We start from the raw sequence: 25,858 nt of genomic DNA, 5'->3' as shown, positions 1-25,858 counted from the left end.
TTTTCTTGTCCGTATCTTTACATTTATGGCTCGTCTACTAATCTATATTCTGAATGAGACGAAATGAATTGTGGAGTTGGAATGGGGTGGAATCAGAATCGGATTCCTGCTAAAAACTGTTCTCTGAAATTTTCTGGACTCGAAGAGTATGAATGGTATTGAACCGTATAAGTTGTTTAATAATGAACATGAACGGGAATGAAAATCAATATGATTACTAAAATGCTCTTACTCTAATAATCTATTTTACATGCGAATTCCTTTTTATTTATTTGGTAAAATATTTTATTTTAACTATTTTTCATTTTTCATTTTTTTCATTTTTTTTATTTTGCTGAGAGAACAAAACCTAGTAAAAGAGATAGGCTATGCCCCCGTTCTTGGGCCTACATGAGTTGGTCCAACTAATGTTTATTGCGAGGGATTTTTCTCTAGTGCACATGTTTATTCACATGATATTTACGTGCCTAAATAACAACAGTAGATTGGTATGAACGAGGGAGATAAAATTTTAGCTTAAGTTACAACTGGGTTAACAAAACTTGAATTACAAAAGGGATGTGCTATCCACACACCCTATTTTACTTCTCACACACCCCTTGATTATTTTTGTTCGTTGATCTTCTTCAATTCATCCGATCTGACAGTTGAAAATGAAAAAGGTGTGTGAGAAGTAAAATAGGATGTGGATATCACACCCCATTACAGAATCTGGTAGTTTGTCTCTCTCCTCCCTTCTCTCAGCCAGAACCTCAGCCCCTTTCTCGACCTAGATTGCCAACTACCCTTGGGGAGAGGTATGGGAGGTGACCAGGAGAAAGAGGGAAAAAGTGGCAACTTTCGGGTTTCAACCATCCTGGTGTGTCTTAAATATCCAGTTCTAATATAAATTAAGTTTTCAACATTAGCCGTTAAGATTAATCAAACGGCTAAGCAGTAAATGTGTAAATAACATGTGCATATTGTTATGATCCGACATCGGCTACATAAAGAAATTGTGTAGTGGTACTTAAGTGCAAGGGATCATCTCACCTATTGGATTAGTCTTTTGGGTTGGGCTCTTCCCTTAGGCTTGAGTACCTAACAGGGTGTAGCCACATTGGCTAGAATGTGCTCCCCTATGCACCCGAGTTTGAAGTCCCCCTCACGCACTTAAGATTAGTTTAAAGTATAACATCGCTTGTATAACGAAGAACACGTGCAATTTAAAAACAAAGATAGAAAGTAAAGGAATAATAATATGAATCTAAAGGAAAGATTCAGCACAGCTCTCAACTAAATCAAGGTAGTTTCCACTTGTAAAGCTTAAGCACTACCATTTTGTTAAAGTTGAATTTTTTCATGGTACACTCGATCAAATGAACAAATGGGTTACTTCAAAATCTCGAATAAACATATAAATCCAAACAATGTCAATAAAATCCCAGAAAAATCCATGACATAGTTATAGAAGCATCAATATACACTAACAAAAATTGAAACAAAAAAAAAAAACTAAGATAAAAGTCATCGGAAAATACCCAGCCATGGATGAGCGGCGACGATCAAGAGCCCAACTCAGAGGCAAAGCTTCCGTCTTGGAAGACCGCCGCAGACTTGCTGTTTCTCTCTCTCGCGCTCCGCTTCGTCTGCTTCGACACTGAGACCGATCGACGCCCGAAGGACTTGGGGTTTTTATATTTAATTCTACTTTGTTTTTCAATTTACTATTTTAATTTACAAAAAATAAGAAAAAGTAAGGACTAATATTATATATTTTTTTAAATATTGCTTTTGAATTTTGAAACCGCGGGTACTGTTTCTTAAACAATATTGTATTGTATTTTTGTTTTAAAAAATTAAAGTTAATTTGAGAGTCGGATCAATAAAAAGACTAAAATGTAAAAATTCTAAACATAAAGTGTCAATTTATGAAAAGTAAAAACCCAGAATATTCCTAAAATTATGTTTGGGCCCCGTAGAATGACTGGACCGGGCAGTAGTGAATAGTAAAGTGTCAATCCGGCCAATTCCATTCCCAATTTTCCCCAAATTTCCCACTCTCTTCTCCGTTCGAATACTGCAATCCCTAAAACCGCCACCGCCACCGCCAACATGAGCAGCAGAGCCAGAAACTTCCGCCGCCGCGCCGACGATGACGATGATCAAAACGACGACGCAACCCCCTCAACGGCAACCACCGTCAAATCCTCGTTAAAACCCTCTTCCGCATCCTCCTCAAAGCCCAAGAAGCCACAGAATCAAGGCCCGAAGCTCCTCAGCTTTGTCGACGACGAAGAAAACGCCGCCGCGCCGTCCCGCTCCGCGCCATCTTCCAAACGCGATAAGCCCTCTTCTCGTCTGGGCAAGCCCTCTTCAGCTCATAAGTTGACGGCTCTCAAAGACCGTCTCGCTCATTCGTCTTCTGTATCGACTTCTCTGCCGTCCAACGTTCAGCCCCAAGCCGGAACCTATACGAAAGAAGCGCTCCGTGAGCTGCAGAAGAACACGCGAACCCTAGCCAGCTCCCGACCCTCCTCCGAACCCACCATTGTTCTGAAGGGCCTTGTCAAACCCACCGACTCAATCTCCGATACGCTGAGAGAGTCACGGGAGTTGGATTCCGATTCCGACGAGAAGCATGAGAAGGAAAGGGGTAATTTGTTTAGGAGGGACAAGGACGAAGCAGAGGCCCAATTGGCCTCGATGAGAATTGACAGGGGCAAGAGGTCACCTGGGTTGTTTCCTGATCAAGCCACCATAGATGCCATTCGGGCCAAGAGGGAACGGCTCAGGAAATCGAGGGCAGCGGCTCCGGACTTTATCTCATTGGATTCAGGGAGTAATCATGGCGCTGCAGAAGGGTTGAGCGATGAGGAGCCAGAGTTTCGAGGTCGAATTGCAATGTTTGGGGATAAGATGGACGGTTCTAAAAAGGGTGTTTTTGAGGATGTTGATGATGGGGTAGTGGATGCTGGATTGAGGCAGGAAAGCGTCGATCAGGATGAGGAAGAGGATGAGGATGAGGAAGATAAGATTTGGGAAGAAGAGCAGTTTAGGAAAGGGTTGGGGAAGAGGGTGGATGACGGGGTGGTCAGCACTAGTGCTCCTGCAATTCCGAGTGTGCCCCAACCAAAGACTACTTACTCTGCAATGACGGGTTATAGTTGGTCAGAGAGTATGCCTCTTGGGACAAGTATAGGAGGGGCAATTGGAGCTTCACAAGGTTCAAATGTGATGTCCATAAAGGCACAGGCGGACACTGCTAGAAAAGCTTTGGAAGAAAATTTCACGAAGCTTAAGGTATGAATTGTTGCTTTTCTGGTCAAGTTGAATTTTATATCGAAATCTGTCATAGGATGAATAATTGAGTGAAATATTGGCTTCTAGTAATGTGGTCGTGTATGTTGCTCTTAACTTTAGTTTCAGCTCACTAGTTATGGTTTTAATGCATGGATAGAATGACATTTTGTTACTTTCCAACAGCTTTTTGTGGCATTACTGCATTTGACAATAAGAACAAATGTGAACCATAGAATGCATACCTGAATATATGAGCCATACGTTTGGAAACAAAAATTCTGCCAATGTGAGGAGACGCATTGATGCTGCCATGATATATGTACATTGTATTATTTTCTGCGTTTATAGCATTTTCATATATAACTATGTACTCAAATATGTTTTGATCCCTCAGGCAAGTCATGGAAGAACCATTTTGTCACTAACTAAGACTGACGAAAATTTGTCGGCCTCACTGTTGAATATTACTGCTCTCGAGAAGTCTCTGTCTGCTGCTGATGAGAAGTACCAGTTCATGCAAAAGCTTCGCGATTTTGTCTCTGCCATATGTGACTTTTTGCAGGTATGCTAGTGTAAAATAAACCCAGAAATTTTCTTTTGCCTCCCCTCTCTGTCTATAGAGATGCATTTAAGAATAATTTCATAGGAGTACAGATGAGGGGAGAATGGAAACTCACAGGGCCATTTGTCTGAAATGATTGTTATATTATTTTCTCCCTGTGAGATGAGCACTTCCGTCCACATTTTGCGAGTTATATTCCATCATTTAGTACTGTATGAACAGTTCATATACTGATTAATTTCTTCTGATACCAATATGGAATGCCAACTGGAGGGCATTTCATTTAGGATTCTGCTCGAACCAAGGACTTTAAACTGTTGCAGAATGCAATGCGCCTGAGTTTTCAAGCTACCTGGCAGTATAGATGAATCATTGGCTATTCAATACATTTGCATATGATACACATTATAATTCACTCTCTTGCTGAGGACTTATCGCCAAAAAGTAGGATACTGTAGGAGGAATTTGAAATGGCCATAACTTCCCATTGTTAATATCAAAAGGGATTAATTTCTAGTTTCGTGTTCTTATATAAAAATGTAGACTTATCTGTTCTTTCCCTAGGACCTTTTTCCCTAAGAAACATGGCTGAGAAAGTTAACACTGCTTCTTGAAAGGAAACTGGCAGTGGCCCTTCCCAGATTAGCAGATAGCAATTTATTTATCCTTGGAAATTCAAGCAAAGTTGAGGCAACCGCACAAATGATTGATTAATATTCCACTGTAGCAACCACATTTTAACTCTCGTAGGAACAGTTTAACTGTATAGAATGAAGGCGCTAACTCAACATTGGTTACTATTGAGTATTGATATTCTATTGGCTTATCCTTACTGTGTTTAACTGTTTATTTCATTTTCTAAAAGAACATATTTTTGAGACGTGCCTTATGACTTCTAGTATCTACTCAATGCATCTTCTTCTATTTCCAACTTTTCAATCCCGGTAAGAGCAACATATCATGTTGATCTGAACTTATGTATTCCTGTAATTCTTCATTTTCAGGTTAAAGCTCCCTATATAGAAGAGCTTGAAGCGGAAATGCAGAAAGTTCATGAACAACGTGCCTCATCTACTATGGAAAGGAGAAATGCTGATGATGATGAAATGATGGAAATAGAAGCAGCTGTAAAAGCAGCAATGTCTATCATCAGTAAAGAAGGTAGCAGTGCTGAAATAATTGCAGCTGCTAAAAGTGCAGCACAAGCTGCATCTACTGCTGTGAGAGAACAAACTAATCTACCAGTGAAGTTAGATGAATTTGGTAGAGATATGAACCTTAAGAAACGTATGGATATGAAAGTGAGGTATGAGGCTCGACAACGCAGGAAAAGAACGTGTGAATCTAAGAGACTGTCAGCCATGGATGTGGACAGTTCCCATCGAACAATAGAAGGAGAATCAAGCACCGATGAGAGTGACAGCGAGAGTCAAGTATACCACAGACACCGCCAGTTGGTGCTCGACACTGCAGGTAAAGTATTCGATGATGCAGCAGAGGAATATTCTCAACTTTCAGTGGTCAAAGAAAGGTTTGAAGACTGGAAGAGAGAGTATGCATCAAGCTACCGTGATGCTTACATGTCTTTAAGTGTTCCTACTATCTTCTCTCCATATGTGAGACTGGAGCTTTTGAAGTGGGACCCCCTCCGTGATAAAACAGATTTTCTAAACATGAACTGGTACTTGTTCATAAATTCTCAGTTTTTTATTTATTTCACACCTCTAGAAAGAACACTGAAGCACACAGAAGTAGTGCTGCTCGCATACTCACATCCTTCTATTAATGTTCTTTTCTTCTGTTCAGGCATTCATTGTTAATGGACTATGGTTTACTGGAGGATGGAAATGATTTGGCATCAGATGATGCTGATGCTAACCTTGTCCCTGATCTGGTGGAAAAGGTTGCTTTACCCATTTTACATCACCAAGTTGCTCACTGTTGGAACATTCTCAGTGTGCGAGAGACCAAGAACGCAGTTGCTGCCACAAGTTTGGTAACAGATTATGTTCCACCTTCTAGTGAGGCCCTTGCTGATTTATTAGTTGCTGTTCGCACCCGTCTGGCTGATGCTGTCACAAATCTTACGGTACAATTTTTGAATTATCAAACTAAAATTTTAAGACATTTAATCAGGCCTATGCAGGGATGTGTTTTAAATATTTATGCATTAGGGTGGTGTTATCCACACACCCATCTCAATTTCTAGCCGTCGGATTGAATGAATTGAAGAGGATGAAAGGAAAAAAAATTAACAGGCGGTGTGTGGAAGGTAAAAAGTGGTGTGTGGATAGCACCACTCATGCATTGAGCATGTACATTTTATGTAAGTGATCTAATTTATATTTTCCTTCCCTACCTGTCCACTCTAGATTCTAAGTCTGAGAAACTATGAACCATGAGCTTACACTGACCTGATGTTGATTAATTTTGATTGTTTCCAATGTATAGGTCCCAACATGGAGCCCAATTGTATTGACAGCAGTGCCAGATGCGGCACGGCTGGCAGCATATCGATTCGGTATGTCTGTTCGTTTAATGAAAAATATCTGCTTGTGGAAAGAAATCCTTGCTTCTCCCATTTTAGAGAAGCTTGCTATTGAGGAGCTGTTGTGTGGTAAAGTTCTACCTCATGTTCGAAGCATTGCTGCAAATGTTCATGATGCTGTTACAAGAATTGAAAGGATTGTTGCTTCTTTATCTGGGGTGTGGGCAGGCTCAAATGTCACAGGGGACAGCAGGTAGTGCTTCAACTAACACAGATTAATTCCATGCGTGAGTGTGCTTATTATATGTGTGCATGTTAAGTATGATAGTATGATTTTGCAATAGTTACATCTACGTCGCATGTCTGTGATACATACTTGAGTTCAACTAATGATGTGAAGGATGTGACACGTTGCTCCCAACTAATATGGTTCTTCAAATTGACAAGAAATATAGGCTTCTCCTTTCTTTCCATTCTCTACCTCCCTCATCTTGTCCGAGGTCTTCCATACCTTTACAGGGTAACGAACTTAGTACAAGTTGAGGCTATTACCTTATAAACTTTTCATTGCGCATAAATGGTTTGGACAGAGTTGAACATCATTTTTATCATATACCGGCTTTACATTCCCTTCAAAGCATAGCAAACTTATTTACTTAAAAGAGTAGGAACTGCTAAGTCTAATTATAATTTGTGAGATGTCAAACTTAAAATGCTTAGGCCTTCTGGATTTTTTTTTTTTTTGCATAAGTTTTCCTTCCCCCATCTCCTTCCTTTGAGCTTCCTTTTTCGTTGTTTTGGTTTTTCCCTTAAGTTTTATATGTTAACCAATAGATGAGTTAATAAAATGACGATTATACATTGGTGTACTTATACTGCCCTTTACTACATGTTCAAAGCTCTTATTCATTTGCCTAAAAATTCAACTATTGTGCAGCCGTAAGCTGCAACCGCTGGTGGATTATGTGCTCTCGTTGGGTAGGACTCTGGAGAAGAAGCATTTGCTTGGCGTGACACAAAGTGAAACTGGTGGACTTGCCCGTAGATTAAAGAAAATGCTGGTTGATCTGAACCAGTATGACAAGGCTAGGGACATAGCAAGGACTTTCAACCTTAAGGAGGCATTGTGAATCATTAGAAGCCTGAAGAACTTCAAGAGAAGCACACAAAAATTGTCAAGGGTTGCGGCTACATTTTTGAGCTATCCGTCTAGATAGGCACTTAAACAAACACAAAGTGCAAATCTTTGACCTAAATATGATGAAGTCTTAGAAGATAACTCTGCCCCTTATCCCTTTTACTTTAGTTCCCACACTGGGGGAGATGCGCTTTGTGGCATGAGTTCTAGGAGTTAGGTACACACTAGTTCTTATTTTATTTTCTTCCCCTACTTATGAGGGCATTAGGATATGATTTTTTTTTTTCTTCAGAGAAGCGATGTGTGATCGTTGTAGGATATTTTTACGTCGTTTTCGCTTCCAATACCTGTTGTCCTTGTGAAACTTTTGGAATCGTCTGCTTTTACCCTGATGCGATATCAAAGCGCTACTAAAGTTTGAGGCAAATATATGATCCCTTCGTATCTACGCATTGCTAGTACCAATAATACGGAGGATAATGTGTCGATAGTCTACTCATTGGTAATACCATACCAATGGTACGGATGATGATGTGTCTATAGTTGATAATACATCAGTATGTTTGCCGTGTTGAACTGTGAGACAATGGTCGGAATGGCTACGTGGTCCGACAGGGTGGTCCAAGGTTCTCTCCGTCTTTGAAATAGTTCGAGGGAGGACAGCAGGAAGGGAAGTAGTTGGTTGGTCTGCTAATTAGCCTTGTCTTAAAACAATCTTAATCACACCTACACTTCTTAATCGCACCTTCTCATCACTGTTATAAAAATCTCCGCCTAGCTCTAGGCGGCTAGTCACCTCTCCGATTAATGCCTAGGTGTTTGAAAATTAAGAAAGGGCGCCTAGAGCTACTGAGGCGCCTGCCTAGACCTTCAAGACCTGTTTAGGTTGCGACTCACTTATACAGAAAATAGATATTTTTTATTTTGCATTTTATTTTTTTAATAAATTATAAGAGTCTTGTTGAATACTTAAATGAACACACATTATATGTTTGTTTCCTATGTTTTCATTATGTTTCAATAGCTTATAATATATATGTCATTCTATTTTGGAGTTTATAATGAAATTATATGTATTTTAAGTATAAGTAGACACTTATTTACACGAAATATAATAGATTTAATTAAATCCGTCTAGTATGCCCAGGTGCCTGCCTAGGCGCTAGGTCCTAACCCGCCGCCCGACTAGTACCTAGCATCTTTTAGAACCTTGCTCCTCACCCAAAAGTTTTCCCCTAATAATTATGGCAACATGCAAAACATTATTGTAAAAAAACACGTTGATCGTGCCGAATTGACACCATGATCTTAAACTTGGTGGTGTTCCAGATCCCGATCTGACACGTCGTGTTCAAATGCTAACTGGTTGAGTAATTAAAAGAGGTAATTGAATAGGATATTAGAAAGTGGATGTGGATTTGTAAGTTGATTAGTTGGAATTGGGTATTAATTAAATACTAATATGGTTTTGGTAAACGTGCCGATCCAGGAACAGTTTAAAACTATCTCGTTGCTTAATAATTTTCACCAAATGCCATCTGCTTTGTCAATATTCTATACATTTTAGCAGCCCCCGCTTCATCAACTTTCTCCTTTTCATATTCTATATATAGCTTTTTTTAGTCGACGAAGTCAACTCCAAGGTTTTCAATTCCAGTCGAATAATCTTTTTCAAATTATTGGTTCTGTAGGGCAAAAATTAAGAAAAATGTATAAAAAATAAAAATAAGTGTGTAAATATCACAACTCAATTCATTGACAGTAATAACGTCGAGTGTAATTAATCACTTACGTTTTATTGTTGAGAGAGGGTTCAAAATGTCAATGCCAATAAAATACGAAGTATTGAAGAGAAATGAAGAGAGTTCGTCGTCACATTCCGTTGTGAAATAACATGATAACGGGTTTATTGCTTTATTTAAGTCTGTTTTTCTAACTCCGATGAGACGTCTGGGTCATAGCACTAAAAGAAAAATCTGCTATTTCATGAACATTTTGGACATAAAGTTTTTGTCGTCTTTTATTCTTATTATTTTTGTCAACGTAATTTGCTGATTTCATCACGTTTAGTTTTCAGTTTTTTGATATTTTTTATTGATGTAAGAAAGTCGTGGTTCTTGGGATTTTTGAAATTGTTTTGTAATGTAGGCTCCACTGAGATGATGTTACTTAATATAAGATAATCGGTAAATTCAAGATGTAGTCTTACACGCAAAGAAGGTTCCTGGAGAATCGTTGTCCATGGGAAAACGGCTATTTATGTAATCAACATAATATATTTTACTCCTAAAAAAAACATATTTTGTCGATTTTTTAGTTGAATCAGTGAAGCACATGTGGTACAATATTTTATTGGTTAAAATGTTGAGTATCTATCAATATATCTCGAATTCAAAACTCTCATATATCTTAAATTATTGCAATATTTTTAAATCTTCCTCCTTTTTTTTAATAATAATAATAATAATTATTATTATTATTTTAAAAATTAGAAAAAAAAAGCTGAATTAGTGAAGTCCCTTTATCGTTTTTAGCGTATTAAACAGCTAATGTGATTGGCTGCACTTTAATTATTTCCATACATTTTTTTAGTTGAATTAGTAAAGTCCCTTGATACTTTCTAGCATATTAAACTGTGTAGCCGAGATGAGAATGCTTAATTGGATGTATGGATGCATAAAAAAGGATATGATTACGAACGAGATTATATGAGGTAAAGTAGGAGTGGCCGCAATTGAAGAGAAAATCTGAGAAAATCACTTTAGGTGGTTTGGACATATGAACCGTTAGAAGATGCAATTATGCGACAAAAGCTCAGGGCTAGGAAGACTTGAAAAGAGATTCTAATAAAATACATTGAGTACTTGGAGTTAATGGAAGACTTGGTGCAAAACTGAACGTAATAATGTTCTAAGATTCATATAATCGACCCGACCAGTAAGATAAATTTTTTTTGTTGATGTATTGTTTTAGTACTAATCAAACAAGTTACTCGGGTTCTAATCAAACAAGTTACTCATTGTTTGTTAAAAAAAACGAGTTACTCGTTGAATACTCTTCAGCAAGCTGAACCTTATGTATCCAAATTCGTTCTTTCAAAGATATCAAATCCATATCAAACAAAGCCATGGGAGATTACGATGAAGTCTTTGAAGATACTTTATCCTTATCCCTTTTACTTTAGTTTACCCAATGGGGGAGATGTGCTTTGTGGCATGCGTTGTAGGAGTTAGGTTTCTTATAAAAGAAAAGGGAAAAAAAAAAAAAACACTAGTTCTCAGTTATTTTCTTCTCCTACTTATGTGAGAATTAAGAAGTGAATTTTTTTTTTTTTTTTTTTTAGAGCTGATGTGAGAATTCTAGCATAATTTTTACGTAGTTTTCGCTTCCAATGCCTGTTATCCTTACGTAATTTTTGGAAATCTTCTGCTTTTACCTTGATTCGATAGCAATTAAAATGCTACCAAAGTTTCAGGCAAATTTACGATCCCATCCTATTTAGTATCTACCACATTTGATGAAGAAAATCACATATGGGATCATCTACACGATAATACCAATAATACGAATAATGATGTGATATTGAATGGTAGGATAATGGTAGGATAGTGGTAGGATAATGGTAGGATAGTGGTAGGATTGGCTATGTGATCCGACGAGCTGGTCTAAGATTCTCTTCGTTTTAAAAATGGTTCAACACATCCACTCGTACATAAACATTATTAATCGTTCCTTATAGTTATAGCACGTCTTAATAATGAAAGTTTGAAATTAAAATTAAAATAATGTTTACATGTGCTAAACCCCATGATTGTTCTTTGTGGGGTCTTAAACTTGGTTGTGATCCAGATCCCAATTTGGTACGTGATATCTTCAACTAGGCGGTGATCCAGATCCCAATTCGATTCGTCATATTCAAATGCTAATTAGTTGACTAATTACCAAATTTAATAGGATATTAGAGAGCAAATTTGGATTTGTGTGGTGATTAATTAGAATTCGTAGTAATTAAAGACTAATACGGTTTTGGTAATCGTGCTGGTCCAGGAACAGTTCACCAAATGCCGCTTCCAATCATTACCCTTTAATCTCATTCTTAATTACTTTTTGTTGATTAAACCTGACACAATGAAGTGGATAGGTTATCGTAGTTTGAGTGGCTAACTGTAACGGTTATCTTTTCTTGGTGGTCGAACCATACCAACAATTGTTGGAGAGATTTTTCAACATCATTGAAATACGGGGTGATACATCCTGTGTCATTATACAACGAAAACTTTAATAAAAAAAGGTTTAAAAAAAAGAATATTTTAATAAAAAACCATCATATAGTTTTCTTTAATCAAAAGCACCTCAAAGCTAACCGTAAGGACATATGCCCAAATTCTATGCGAGCTGGATTACAGAGCCGGACAAAAATAAGTTTCTACAATTACCCCAACAGAAGGAAAACCCAACCCTTTCACCACCAATTAACCAAAAAACCAAATCAAACCCCAACATTATTCATTTCGAATTCAACTAAACACACTGGGTCGTTCTTTCTCTAAGGATCCTCTTCCTGAAGTTTCTAATGTCGTAAATAATTAAGTGGTGTTCAAGTTGAAAAAAAAAATCGAACCCATTTTCTAATATCGTAAATAATTAAGTGGTGTTCAAGTTGAAAGTCCTATTTTAAATGTATAAGTACCATCATATTTCCAACTAGAAAATACTCTTTGCCAGATGGCTAGAATGTAACAGTGGTTTCATATATAGTGTGAGTTATCTTGCTGTAGTTTCAAAAATAGTGTAGGTTATTTTGCTTCAGTTCTAAAAATAATGTGGGTTACTTTGGTTCAGTTTCAGAAATAGTGTGGATTATTTTGCTGTAGTTTAAAAAATAGTGAGTTATTTTGTTGTAGCTTGAGAAATAGTGTGAGTTATATTGGTTCATTTCAGAAATAGTGTGGGTTATTTTGTTGTAGTTTCAGAAGTAGTATGACTTATTTTGCTGTAGTTTTAGAAGTAGTATGGCTTATTTTGCTGTAGTTTATAAATAGTGTGAGTTATTTTGGTTTAATTTCAGAAAGAGTGTAAGTATTTTGGTTCATTTCCAGAAATAGTGTGGGTTATTTTGCTGTAGTTCATGAAATAGTGTGAGTTATTTTGGTTCAGTTTTAGAAATAGTGTGAGTTATTTTGGTTCAGTTTCAGAAATAGTGTGAGTTATTTTGCTATAGTTTCAGAAATCATGAGAGTTTTTTTTTTCTTGGCTGTAGTTCCGAAAATAATGTGAGTTATTTTGGTTTAGTATTAGAAATATGGTGGGTTTTTTTGGTTCAGTTTCAGAAATAGAAGCCATTGTTCATGTTTGTAATTTCCCTTTCCTCAGTTTAAGTAAACTTATTAAATGTTATATATAAATGTCTATTTACACATAAAAAAAAACTATATTTGTATTACGAATTTGAGTTTATTAGTTAACATAGAACATATAAATATTAGAATTTTAGAGTGTTTTACTTTAGTATCTTAGTAATTTGATGGTATGGTATAAACTCAAATGATTACGAGTTTGTAGTACTTTACAAAATATTTTTCAAAAGTTGCATGAATTTATACTAAAGTTTAAAAGAATTAATGATGTTTTTACACGTGAATAATATAAGACATCATGCATGGCATCACACCTCCCAATTTTTTTGGTCGGCATGTGTATCACCTCCCAATTCATAGGACTTAGATTGTCTGCCCTCCCATTTCGGTGCCCTCCCCGTGCCCTCCTATTTTGTGTGGTCACGGTTAAGCCACGTCAATATTTTATATTATTTTTTTATAAAAATAATAAAACAAAAAGAAATAGTAATATAAAATATTGACGTGGTTTAACCGTGACCACAAAAATAGGAGGGCACGGGGAGGGCACCACAATTAGAGGGCAGACAATCCAAGTCCCAATTCATAAGTCCTTGAGTTAATAGGATGCTAGGTGGCGGAAGCTCATGGGATTACAATTACGGAAGAAGACATTGTTTGTCACGTGGGAGAGAGAAAATAAGAAGACTTTCTTTATGAATTTTCTGTCATAGGTTAACGTCAAATTTTCGTGTCACTTTATAGTTTAACATCACTTTTTCGCGTTAATATTATAAAATATTGTACTAAAAATATGAGATGACAGAGAATATTTAGAGGGGTTTCTATTTTGATACTCCAACTCCAACCCCAAAATCAAAGATCTAGAAGACCATTTTTATACCGCAAAATATCAACATTACCAGTTAAATAACATTAAAAAAAAAATATCAGATTTGCAGGCAAATATATATATATATATATGTTGGTCCTAGAAAAATATATTTCAAATGTTTTTGCAAGTACAACCCATGCTAGTTGTGTAAAGCGGAATGAAATCCACTCCGGGTTTGTGCTCGGAGCTCGCGCAATGAGAGATTTGGAACGTTCAATTTCAATACTAAGGCTCCTATTAGCGCATTTCATAGACCCACTTCACAAAAGAGCAAAAGCTTGAATAATTCGGATTTCTTTTTTTCTCTTAAACTGTCAAGATCTCTTGCTCCGTAGGCTCTAAACGCAAAAATCCAGAGTAGACCTCATTCCGTGTAAGGGCCACACAAGACACATGTGGTCTCCCTTTATTTATTGGGTAAGATTAGTCGGACCCACTGTAGCATAGCTGTACACTATCATTGTTTCTAGACGATAAACAATTTTGAATGTGCTGGCAATTATGTAAATTTGACCAAACTGAAAATGCAAGGAGGGAAAAAAAAATACAAAAACTTCATACTCATCCGATCAAATTCAAGGCACCTAGTTGCGACAGAAACAAAGAGAATTCATCGTCGCATGACATTTCATAATATCATGATAATGATAAACCCGTTTTGTATAAGTCTGTTCCTTTATCTACAAGGAGACTTGTGGATGTTAACTCAGTTGCCAAACTTTGTTTGTGGCTGTGGGTTTTAGCACTAAAGGGAAAATCTGTTATTTCATGATCAATTTGGACATAAAGGTTCTGTAGTCTTTTATTATTATTTTTGTTATTGTAATTTGCTGATTTCATGGATCATGTTTAGTTTTTCAGTTTATTGATATTTTTTTTATTGATGACAGAAACTTGTGGTTCTTGGGATTTTGTAAATTCTTTTTGGAATATATAGGCTCTACTGGGATGATGATTCATATCGTGATTCATGTGTGTTTAACCCAGTTATTGGAGAATAATTAATTTACATAACCGACTTGATATTTTATACATTTTTAGTTGAATTCGTGAATTCCCTTGGTAGTTTCTAGCGTATTAAACGGCTAAAGTGACTGGCTGCACTGTAATTGTTTTATATGTTAGCATCAAGGTTCTAAAAGACGTCAAACGTTAGGCGGGCAGCGGAGGACTAGGACCTAACGTCTAGGCGGAACCCTAAACAACTAGGCGGATTTAAGTAAACTTATTATATATTGTGAAATAAGTGTTTGTTTATACTTAAAAAATACATAATTGTATTGAGATACATAAGTTGAAAAATAGAATGATATATAGATTAGAAAGTAACATAACATATTGAAAGCATGGGAACCAGAATATAATGAGTGTGTATCCAAGTATTCAACAAGTCTTTTACAATTTATTAAAAAAATAAAATGCAAAGTGAAAGTTATCTATTTTCTATCTAAGTGGGTGCCTAGGTCTAGGCAGGCGCCTAGACGGGTTAGGCGGGTGCCGAGATGGGTTAGGGTGGTGCCTAAGTAGGTCTAGACACAATTTCTTAATTTTCAAACGCCTAGAGGCCAATCAAGGGTGACACCAGCCGCCTAAGTCCGGACCAACCGTCTAGCGCTTAGGAGGGACCTAAGCGGCGTTACGCGGGGATTATTAGAACAGTGATCATTACTAATTAATCAAACAAGTTACTCATTGCATATTCTTCAGCAAACTGACCTCGTTGTGTTTCCAGATGATTTCTTTCAAATACATCAAGTCCAATGGAGTTATCTGATTCGTCACGCAATCATTAGGGTTTTTAAACCTTTTATTTCTTATCATACATGCCCAGATGCTCACCCAAGACCAACATTTTATTATCCAGATTCCAACTTGATATGTCTAGATTTGATTAATGCTGATTAGGATATTAGAGAGTGACGTTGGATTTGTATGCTGATTGGTTGGAACTTGGAATTGATGTTAATTATAGACCACAATTGTGAGATCTAAAACTTTTGTACACCACGATTGTGAGATCTAAAACTTGGTGTCCCTGTCCATCTGGGTGGGTGAAAACCATGTGGATGATTCCTTTCTTGCTGCTTCTAATCTGGGAGGTGTAGGTGCGGTATTTCGCGATGAAGCCAGTAATTATGCTGGAGGTTTCATTTGTCAAATATCCCCTACATTGAATCCCACGATGGTGGAGTTACTAGCTCTCCGTGATGATGTTTATTGGGTTGTGCAACGGAACTTGCCGCAAATTATTGTGAAAAGCGATTCTTTGCAGGTTGTTCAAGCTATTGGAAGCTTAAAGCAGGGGTCTTCACACATGGATTTATTAGTGGAAGACATTCGAGCTAGCTTGCGGATCTTTGAGGATTCGCAGGTTTGTTATGTTTGCCGTACCACCAATGTCGCAGCTCATTTTGTAGCCAAGTTGGCTATTTCTTATACCTCTAATTTTTGTTGGTTTGAGGAGCCTCCAAACTTGATGGTGGAGACCCTCTTAGAATCTGTATGAGATTTTTCTATCTTAATAAACCACTACCGTTTCAACTCAAAAAAAAAAAATAAATAAATAAAAACTTGGTTATCCACATTCCAATTTGATATGACATATTTGAAAGCTGATTAGTAGGATATTATATAGAGTGAATTTGGATTTGTATGCTAATTAGTCGTAACTTGGAATTGATGTTAATTATAGACTATTAAGGTAGGGTGATTTGAACTCACGATGTAAGTGCATTAAAGAGAAAAATTCTAATTATCAAGGCAATCCATCATCTATAATTACGGACTAATATGCTGTTCGTGCTGATTAAGAAACAATTTTATTTTGTTGATTAATCAATTTTACAATAATTGTAACCAAATGCCACGTACATTTTTATATATTAGTAGCTGAGTTATTTTGACGATCGTGCCTCTTACACTACAAGAAGTAAACTCCAAGTTTTTCAATTAAGTAGTTGTATTATTGCTGAAGAAAATTCAAAATGTCACTACTGATTAATTATAAGAGTGCAACACTGACCCTACGACCAAAACCAAAACAAAAACGTTAAAACAAAGAACAAAATACAAAAGAATAATCAACGTAATCGGCATTTCATTTTTTTTCCCTTACGAGGATGATATGCCATACAGTTTAAAGCACATGGTTTTAATTTAAATAGAAAAGTAGAATGATGAGGATGGTTAATGGTATTTTATGGACCTATGATATAATATTATCAATTAGTAAAAACACTTATTACAACACAAACATATTATTGATATCATTTGGTATCATGATTGTCACATAAAAAAATTACTCGCTATTTTCCTAATATTTTTCTTTTCAAATGCGTATGCAATATAATTAACATTAAGCGGTATAATATTTGATCGTAGAAGAATTACAATGCACATGCAATATAGCATTAAAAGAAAAAATAGTATTTCATCCTAGCTAGAATAAACATTAATACGAGGAAAACTTTCTCTAATGATCAATTTCAATTGTACCAACGTAACGAATTTGATTGAATGCAGAGTTAAAATAATTTAAAGACATGCAAATCAACCAATATATTCAACCACTAAAACAACATTTACTTGAGCCACCTATACAGATCAACATCGCGACAATATAAAGCAATAAATTCATACCGAAACAAAATAAAAAACTCTCATAGTACAAAACACATAGCAACTTAAGCCCAATTTCTGTACTTAATTTTTTTTCTAAAAACATACTAAAAACTAAAAATCTTAAAACTCACAAATATTCATGTACATGTGCAAAACCCATGTAGTATCGCAAAAATTCACGCTATTATATATGTACTCAATAAGCGTTGTATGCAGGGTCAACTTACCATATACATCTTAGTTGATAAGCTCCTTCTTAATTACTTTTTGTTGATAAAATTAACTCCTTAATTACCTTTTGTTGATAAATTCCTGAAGCTGTGAAGTTGGTCATTGCAGTCCGATCAAGCGTCTAACTTTAACTTTAACCGATTTCTTGTATTGATGGTCGAAGCATGATAACGATTAATTCATCACACCTAACAACGTTAACGTTTATGCACAAAATGATGTTGTAGGTGAAGAAGTTAATGTTCTACCATAAAACTAATTGACAAAAATGGGGAATAGTCTAACTACTTATAAGCACATGCAAAATCTTTTCTTTCATCAACGTGGGATTCATTCTCAACTGTATGTGCCTTGGTTGGTGAAACTTTAAACTTCGAACAATTAAGGTAGCCTATTGTGAGGCTTGGCCGACTCCTAATGTCCACTCCTTTAATGTAAATACCGTTTGTTAAAGAAAAAGTAAATTAACTTTCACACACGTTAAATATGTGCAGAAAATGATGTGCAGATGATATGGTTTCTGAAACCAAAAATAACAGAGACGTCAAGAAAACTTCACTTTTGCTTGACTTTTTTCTATTTAGGTAGAGCATATTTATTAACAAATTGATTGTATTGTGTAGAATCATTTGGAGTTCAGACTTTATACTTCTAGTCTAGAATTGGTTGATCTCCTGAATTTTAGATTTCCATTCGAAGTTGTAAAAGATCATTTATGAGCACTACTTGGCTCCATAAGATTTTGGAGGAACTCCTCCTTAAAATAGTTCGTGGCCGATTCGTGAACTTCATGCTTATTTTAGAATAGTTCCATTAATTTTTTTGTAAAAATTATCTATTAAAAAAGTTGTTTAGTCAATGTATTGTAATAAATAAATATACGGTTTATAATGTTTTACAGATTCCAACTTTATATTTTCTATTCATGCATTCCGGATTCGAAACTCCACATCCGTTAAATTATTGTAATAGTTTCGTACTCTCCCCCTCTCTCTAATAATAGTAAAAAAAAATTAAAAAATGACTAAAAAATCTCATATTTTTTTCTTTTTTTAAGGGTAACAACTGGTTGCAAGTTATGGTTCCACTCCTGCAAAGCCTAGAGAGGCTATGAGAAATTTCACCCTAATGGTGGCCACAGTCAAACAAACTTACCAGCTCAAAGTATCAGACCCAGGACCTCTCACATTTTTTTTGTTTATTAGAGAGTTATCGTCCACGCTCTTACCACTGGACCACTTATTATGGCTAATCTCATATTTTATTGAGTTTTGCATGAAATTCTTTTTTTGAATCATTCATGATATGTACGATTTTAATTATAAATAGAAAGTTTTATGACTATCGATTCCAGTAATTAAATCTGTAAACTCAAAAGAGGAACCTAGTTATTGTAAAACCAACAAAAAAGAATCATATTAGTTTGCATGCAATTTTGTTCCTGAGAATAATTTTATATTCTAGTGGATAAGCTGACGACACACTGTTCTGCTTTATACTTTTTGACAGTACTGCACACTGCTGTACAATATCATGTTTTCAAAAAATAAACATTTTTGAATGGGAGGCAGATTCTTTGCTCTTTCATTTTCGTGCCCTTCTGTTTGTGTGGTCACGGTTAAATCATATTAATATTTTATATTACTATTTATTTTTATCTTATTATTTTTATAAAAAAATAATATAAAATGTTAATGTAATTTAACGGTAACCATACAAAATAGAAGAACATTTTTTTTGAATTTGCTAATTGAATACTGCAGATAGGAATCACATAAAAGCTGAAAACTTCGTTCATTTAAAAAAAAAATTTATTTATTGAAAGCTACGGCATCATTCATCATTAGCATAAACAGTGCAAAGAACCGCAGTACAAAAGAAACTGGCAAGAAAGAGACCAGCTAATCAGAAACTACATTCAGTAAGTAATATAAAATCATAAAAAGACAAGGGCGAAGGCAGGCAGACTCGTTTCGAAGCCCCTGGCTGCAGGCAGGCTTGTAGTTGTAGATAGTCTTTTATTAAATTAAATTATTAACCATGCAGCCAACTTTATTTCCTTGTGGCTGTGGGGTTCGACTAGAAGGAAATGTTGGAGTATTTTGAAGTCCATAGAAACTTTTATTAAATTAAATTATCAACCATGTCGCCAACTTTATTTCCTTATGGCTGTGGGGTTCACACTAGAAGGAAATGTTGGAGTATTTTGAAGTCCATAGAAACATGAGACTTTGCGTGTGCTTATAAGTAGTTGATCTATCAATTCTCATATTTTCAATTGGTTTTATGATGAAACTTCAATTTTTTTCACGTTATCAAAGTTGGTTGTCCCTTGTGTGAAGCTCTACATGTTCTCCATGTCCTCGATTTGTGTTGTCCACTTATTTGACTTGAAAAGTCTTCACACGTGAAGGAGTGCGTTGATAGTTAAGGCCCATTCTAGTTATTTAATATATAGTTGTACTAATCAAACACCTTGATTGTATTCTAGTCGGTCAAGAGTGTAGAACTTGTATCGTGCAAAGATCATATATCAAGTTAGCAGTGAAAATGGAATTGGAAATGCTGGGGTTCATTTGGACAAGTTAATTAGTAGTGCAAAGATCATATATCAATTTGACATTATAATATATTCAATATTATAATGTCAAATTGTTTGTTTAGACTACTACAATCCATATATATGTCAAAGAGAAAACGGAAGAAAAGAAACGCGTTTCAAATGACACCTTACAAGCAATTATTTCAGAGACATGCAAAGTATTAGTCATCTAAAGTACGTTCATGTTTGTTTGTTAGGGGTGTGATATCCACACATCCATTTTACTTCTTACACACCTTTTTAATTTCAACCGTCGGATATGATGAATTGAAGAAGATCAACGGACAGAAATTATCCACACACCCTTTTCGTTAATGTTGCAAACTGAGTCTCATTATCATATCCAAATAATTTCTTTCAAACCCCTCAATTCAAGTGGAATTATATTTAACTCTTCAAGCAATCATTAGGGTTTTTCTTTTTTAAGATGTTCTTCTACGGAATAATCTCATATAGTCCTTCAAGACTGTAGAGTTTGATTGTGAATTGAATTTTTACTCCAAATGTAGCAAGTTCTTTGATTAAAAAAAAAATTATTTTTATTATTGAGCAAGGGCGATGGGAAAAGTGATAATCTCCATCCAAAAAACGATAAAACATACTAAAATGAAAGGTGAAACCTTGCGCTTTCGTTTACCCTTTTTTCAAACCTTATCGGGTGGACCTCCACCTCCATCAAAGTTGGACAATTAACTGTTTCTATAGAGCTAGCTATCAGTCAACGCATGAAGCAGAACACAGTCAGCTACACTTCAAAACATTTGATCTATATACACCAACAATTTCGTTGAATGGTAGAAAAAATTATATCAAAGGGTCTTCCCCTTTGCCTTGTGCTTAAGTTAGTAACAAATTCAACGTACCCCTCTATTTATAGACAGCATACATATTCTTCTCTATATGTATTGTTCCCATACTTCGCGTTCTTCTCTATATATATTTTTCCCATACTTCGCGTTCTTCTCGTACCTCAATCGTGTCAATATCACTTGGGAACAAAGGACCTTCAACTTGAGGTAAAAAAACAAAGAAACAAGAAGAAAAGTCAAGGCTTCTGTAGCAGGAAAGAAGAGCAGCAGCAGCCATGACCGTTTCATCTTCTCTTTCTGTTGCCAAAAATGGCAGAGTCCTCATCGCCGGTGCCACCGGTTTCATCGGGAGGTTCGTAGCTGAAGCCAGCCTCGCAGCCGGTCAACCCACGTATGTTCTCGTCCGGCCCGGCCCTCTGCACCCTTCTAAGGCTGACACCGTCAAGTCCTTCAAAGACAAAGGCGCAATAATCTTACACGTGTGGAAATAAATCTCTGTGCAAAATATATCCTTTTTTTTTATGACTTTACATGCATTTATAATTTTTGTTCACTTTATCATGTTTTAATATGTTGTAATATTGACTATTTTCAGGGGCTGATTTCCGATAAAACCCTAATGGAGAAAATGCTAAGAGAGCATGAAATCGAGATAGTAATATCAGCCGTGGGTGGTGCCACAATATTGGACCAGATCACCCTAGTCGACGCCATTGCGGCAGTTGGTACAGTTAAGGTAAATATATATTATATTTCCGATGCAAAAAATATATATTATATATAAATATATCATATTATATTATATTATATGCTTTTTGGAAAACAAAACCATATAAAAACATTATATATTTTGTAATTAATTTTTCTGCAAAATTTATGTTGCAGAGGTTTTTGCCGTCGGAGTTTGGACACGATGTGGACAGGGCTGATCCGGTGGAACCAGGGCTCACCATGTATTTGGAGAAACGCAAGGTTAGACGTTCCGTCGAGAAATCTGGGGTACCCTACACATATATTTGCTGCAACTCGATTGCTTCTTGGCCCTACTTTGACAACACCCACCCTTCTGAGGTTCTCCCACCGTTGGATCGGTTCCAAATCTACGGTGATGGCACCGTCAAAGGTATGATACACACGCACACATTTTGTTGGTGAATTTGCAGCATTCCATTAATTAGGGGTACACGTGTTTTCTTCTAATGTCATTCAAGCTTAAAGCAATGCCAGCTAAAAAGGACAGATATTCGTAGGACTCACTTTTGCTTATATTAAAAAATACGTATTATTTGATCCAAAAGAAATAAATAATTTATTAGCAATAATAAAAGTCATCAAGCAATTATTTCTCCATTATTTTTACTATCGAAAGTGGAATGATTCTTAGAGTAAACACTTTACAACCACCGCAATTATAATGTGAACCAAGTTCTTTCACCAACTAAAGTCTAAGTAGTTTACTTTAGGGAAATAATATCTACAATTGATTAATTATAATTGAAAAGATAACTATTACGAGCTCGTTTGAAAGTATTTTTAAAATGATTGATAACACTTTTAAAGAAATATTTTGGGTTCTAAAATCACTTAAAATGCTTCCTTAAGTGATTATTTAAGGTGCTTCCCTAATTTCAATCATTTTATAAATTCTTCCAAACAAATCTTATATTCATTAAGATAAAAACAAAAAATGTTATTTTAAGTCATTGCAGTTAGCCAATGGTGAGCATGTACAAGATGAAAGAGAAATTTTAGAAAGTGATACTTATCCTAGTTGATGAGGACATTTATTTTTATTAACCTTAATTGAAGAAATGAATCATTTTTATTGATATATGTTAAAAAAAATGAAATGACCATGTACCTACAACAAATATAAAATTATGTACGACCTGAACCAATTTTTTTTATAAAAAACCTAAAATATTATATGATTAGGTGTAAGTCACTATTATAATAAGTATAAAATACCTCTTGAAATAAATAAAAGTTAATAACAGTTAGATTGAGGATAGTTTATTAACGAACGGACTGTTTTTTCTTTTGTCCTGATTTGGTGGCAAGAAAACCTTGAGATGTGTTATCCACGCTCTTTTTTATTTTTTATTCACTTTTTATTAATTTCAGTCATTTGATCTTCTTCAATTCATCCGATGATAAAAAAACTTAGATATGTGTGTGAAAAGTAAAAATGGTGTATGGATAGCACATCCCTACTAAAAAATTGGAAGCATTTATGCTCATCCTATAACTATGGGGTATGCTCTTCATACATCTTATTATCTGCCATGTGTACTTTTACTTAACCCTAATTATTTTTTTTCCACATTGAAAATGATCTTTTAATATGCAAGTTAACCAAAATTAGATGAAAGGATACAAGGCAGATGATAAGGTGTATAGTGAGTATACAACATAATTTATAGTGGTGCGCAAAAATGCATCCCAAAAAAAGATAAAATCTCCTAATTTGAAGGGAGTATGATTCTTTTTCCTCCTCATCTTTCTCCTCTTTTATTCCTTCCCCTCCTATTCCTATTTAAACGGTTAGGATTAAAGCACACTGAAATTTATGGAGAGAAAAAGACGAAAAAAAAGTGTGAGATGAGGGAAGTAAGAGATAGAAAATACATGTTACATAAACGGTTAGGATTTAGCCCAACTTATGTTTTTTGCAAGGGGCTTTTCTCATAGTGCACATATTACTTACATATCTAAATAACAACCGTTAAATTTATATGAACGAACGAGACAAAACTTTACCTTAAGTTACAACCGGGATACCAAACCTTGAAGTACAGAATCCGGTAGTTCTCTATCTTCTCGCTCCGGGCGTCTGTCTCTCTCCTCCCTTCCCTTAGCCAAAACCTCAGTTCCTGTCTAGACCTAGAGCACTGCTGCCATCACCAACAACTCTTTTGAATTAGATGATGGGTTAAGTGTTTGTGTTGATAATTTTGGAGGGAAATAGAACTTGGTGGAGGTCCTGGGGAGGAGTGGCTTTGGGTGGCTTGAGGGTTTTTGATAGGTGGAGAGTTGAGTGGTTAACGGAGGCACAGTCGCCAACGGATTATAATCTTTCGGCGGAGGTGTTTGGCCAACGGTGGGGAGAGGTAGGGGAGGTGACCAGGAGAAAGAGGAAGAGGTGGCAACTTTCGGCGCCCGTTCGTTAAGGTTGATCGGTGGGTTAGAAGTAAATGGGTAAATAAAATGTGCATGTAGACGTGTGCACTGGGGAAGCAGCCTTTCGGCGAGTTGGATGGATGGGCGAAAACATGGAATTTTGAATATTCTAAGCCGTCCACGTGTAGGGTAGTCCTTTCTCCTCGGCACCGAACTTGTCTGTTGCTGTTAGGCCGTGCCCAACCTCCAGCCCAAAGCTGGGGCCCACTTTATTCGTCCTCGCTCACCGCAAGTCTGCAACCTAAAGTGGGGCCCACTTTAGTCGGTCCCACAGTTCATATACTGTTCAATAATAATAATAATATTATTATTATTATTTTATTTTCGGAAGATTCAATGTTTCTGTATCCACTAGTGAATGTGGGAAAATGTGTTTGATGGTATGTCTGATGCACCTGCCATTAATTACTAAGGTACGAAAGAGATACCTGCGCATATTATTTGGTATTTTACTAATATTACAACATACACGTAAGCATTTTTGTAGTATTCAAGCTTTCAGCTCGACTTTTGATGTTATATTTTTACTATGTTACACAAAATTTACAGCCGCAACAACGATAATTTTGTTTGATTTTTGTACACAGCCTACTTTGTAGACGGTACGGATATCGGGAAGTTCACAATGAAAACGGTGGACGACATGCGAACAATCAACAAAAATGTTCATTTCCGACCGCCGAGCAATTTATACGACATCAATGGGCTTGCATCCCTGTGGGAGAAGAAAATTGGCCGGACCCTCCCTAGAGTCACCGTCACTGAAGATCACCTACTAGCCCTTGCTGCAGGTCACTTCCCTCTTTAATCTTCTTTACCAACATTTAATTAGGCATGTGTTTGGGACCAATCTTTTGATGCCATGAATTAATGATACAAAACAAAACATGTATAATATGTCCGCCTTTTGAACGTGAGATTGGTGTCCTTCATTTAGATTAGAGTGGTTAAAACAAAGTTCTGAACTACTCTAATCTACATGCGAGAAATCAAAACTTGGATACAGGGAACCAAAACATTACTTTGGTCAACTAATCTAACTTACATATGAAAATTAGACTAGTTTATAATATATATATATATTAAGTTGTCAACAAGTAATTTGTAACGAGTTAGAATTTACTACTTGCAGATAACCGTATACCAGAAAGCATTGTGGCCTCGTTCACGCATGACATCTTTATCAAAGGATGCCAGGTTAATTTTGCAGTGGAAGGGCCTCATGATGTGGAAGTGGGAACTCTCTACCCTGGAGATTCTTTCAGGACCTTGGATGAGTGCTTCGATGGCTTTCTTCTCAAGTTGAAGGACAACCTAGAGCTAGAGCTACTGCAAGAGGAGGAGGATCAGAAAGTCTCCACCGAAAACACCGTTGTCGAATCCAGGACTGTCACTGCCACTTGTGCTTGATCAATCTATCCGAATCAAGACCGTCGACGATGAAATTCATGTTCTGGATTTATTACTAGGAAAAGAAATGTTCCAACAGTTTGGGGGTGAGCTTGTTATAAAATTGGTATGGAGGGGGAGGGTTTCTAGGGTTTCTTCGAGGAAGATACTAATCTGATTTTTTTTTTTTATTGCTGGACAAGGAAGCTGGAATTTCATTTTACATTGTTAAAAAGAATTCCAGTTTGATGTGAATGTTGGATAATTCAACGTAATAATGTAATAAGTCTGGTAATTATTTGAGATTATTGATTATTCGATATGT

General features: G+C 36.0%; 2 protein-coding genes and 1 long non-coding RNA gene across 3 annotated transcripts; 2 read left to right on the top strand and 1 right to left on the bottom strand.

The window, feature by feature from the left end:
- Nucleotides 1-2,000: 2,000 nt before the first annotated feature.
- On the top strand, nucleotides 2,001-7,897 carry LOC126607787 (transcriptional repressor ILP1-like). Its single transcript, XM_050275511.1, has 6 exons — nucleotides 2,001-3,282; nucleotides 3,677-3,844; nucleotides 4,849-5,525; nucleotides 5,651-5,933; nucleotides 6,296-6,585; nucleotides 7,270-7,897. The coding sequence occupies exons 1-6, from the start codon at nucleotides 2,095-2,097 to the stop codon at nucleotides 7,460-7,462; spliced, it is 2,799 nt and encodes a 932-aa protein (XP_050131468.1). The 5' UTR covers nucleotides 2,001-2,094; the 3' UTR covers nucleotides 7,463-7,897.
- Nucleotides 7,898-21,044: 13,147 nt separating this feature from the next.
- On the top strand, nucleotides 21,045-25,855 carry LOC126607464 (leucoanthocyanidin reductase-like). The gene is made up of 5 exons (XM_050275045.1): nucleotides 21,045-21,443; nucleotides 21,560-21,700; nucleotides 21,850-22,087; nucleotides 24,732-24,935; nucleotides 25,277-25,855. The coding sequence occupies exons 1-5, from the start codon at nucleotides 21,240-21,242 to the stop codon at nucleotides 25,552-25,554; spliced, it is 1,065 nt and encodes a 354-aa protein (XP_050131002.1). The 5' UTR covers nucleotides 21,045-21,239; the 3' UTR covers nucleotides 25,555-25,855.
- LOC126607467 (uncharacterized) lies at nucleotides 23,014-24,237 on the bottom strand. Its single transcript, XR_007617614.1, has 2 exons — nucleotides 23,289-24,237; nucleotides 23,014-23,177 (listed from the first exon to the last, which is right to left on the bottom strand). It is a non-coding gene; the product is annotated as an uncharacterized LOC126607467 (long non-coding RNA).
- Nucleotides 25,856-25,858: the final 3 nt, after the last annotated feature.

This window comes from Malus sylvestris, chromosome 16 (assembly GCF_916048215.2).
Source record: "Malus sylvestris chromosome 16, drMalSylv7.2, whole genome shotgun sequence".
NCBI classification, from domain to species: Eukaryota; Viridiplantae; Streptophyta; class Magnoliopsida; order Rosales; family Rosaceae; genus Malus; species Malus sylvestris.
The sequence above is the reverse complement of the archived record's forward strand: the minus strand, read 5'-3'. Positions and strand labels throughout refer to the sequence as shown.

What these genes read in the sequence shown, in the direction of transcription:
- LOC126607787 (XM_050275511.1), top strand. Translation starts at nt 2,095, where the DNA reads ATGAGCAGCAGAGCCAGAAACTTCCGCCGCCGCGCCGACGATGACGAT. An exon ending in GATTTTCTAAACATGAACTG is followed by an intron (nt 5,526 to 5,650) that starts GTACTTGTTCAT and finishes TCTTCTGTTCAG; the next exon opens with GCATTCATTGTTAATGGACT. An exon ending in AATGTCACAGGGGACAGCAG is followed by an intron (nt 6,586 to 7,269) that starts GTAGTGCTTCAA and finishes ACTATTGTGCAG; the next exon opens with CCGTAAGCTGCAACCGCTGG.
- LOC126607464 (XM_050275045.1), top strand. Translation starts at nt 21,240, where the DNA reads ATGACCGTTTCATCTTCTCTTTCTGTTGCCAAAAATGGCAGAGTCCTC. An exon ending in AAGGCGCAATAATCTTACAC is followed by an intron (nt 21,444 to 21,559) that starts GTGTGGAAATAA and finishes GACTATTTTCAG; the next exon opens with GGGCTGATTTCCGATAAAAC. An exon ending in CCTACTAGCCCTTGCTGCAG is followed by an intron (nt 24,936 to 25,276) that starts GTCACTTCCCTC and finishes TACTACTTGCAG; the next exon opens with ATAACCGTATACCAGAAAGC.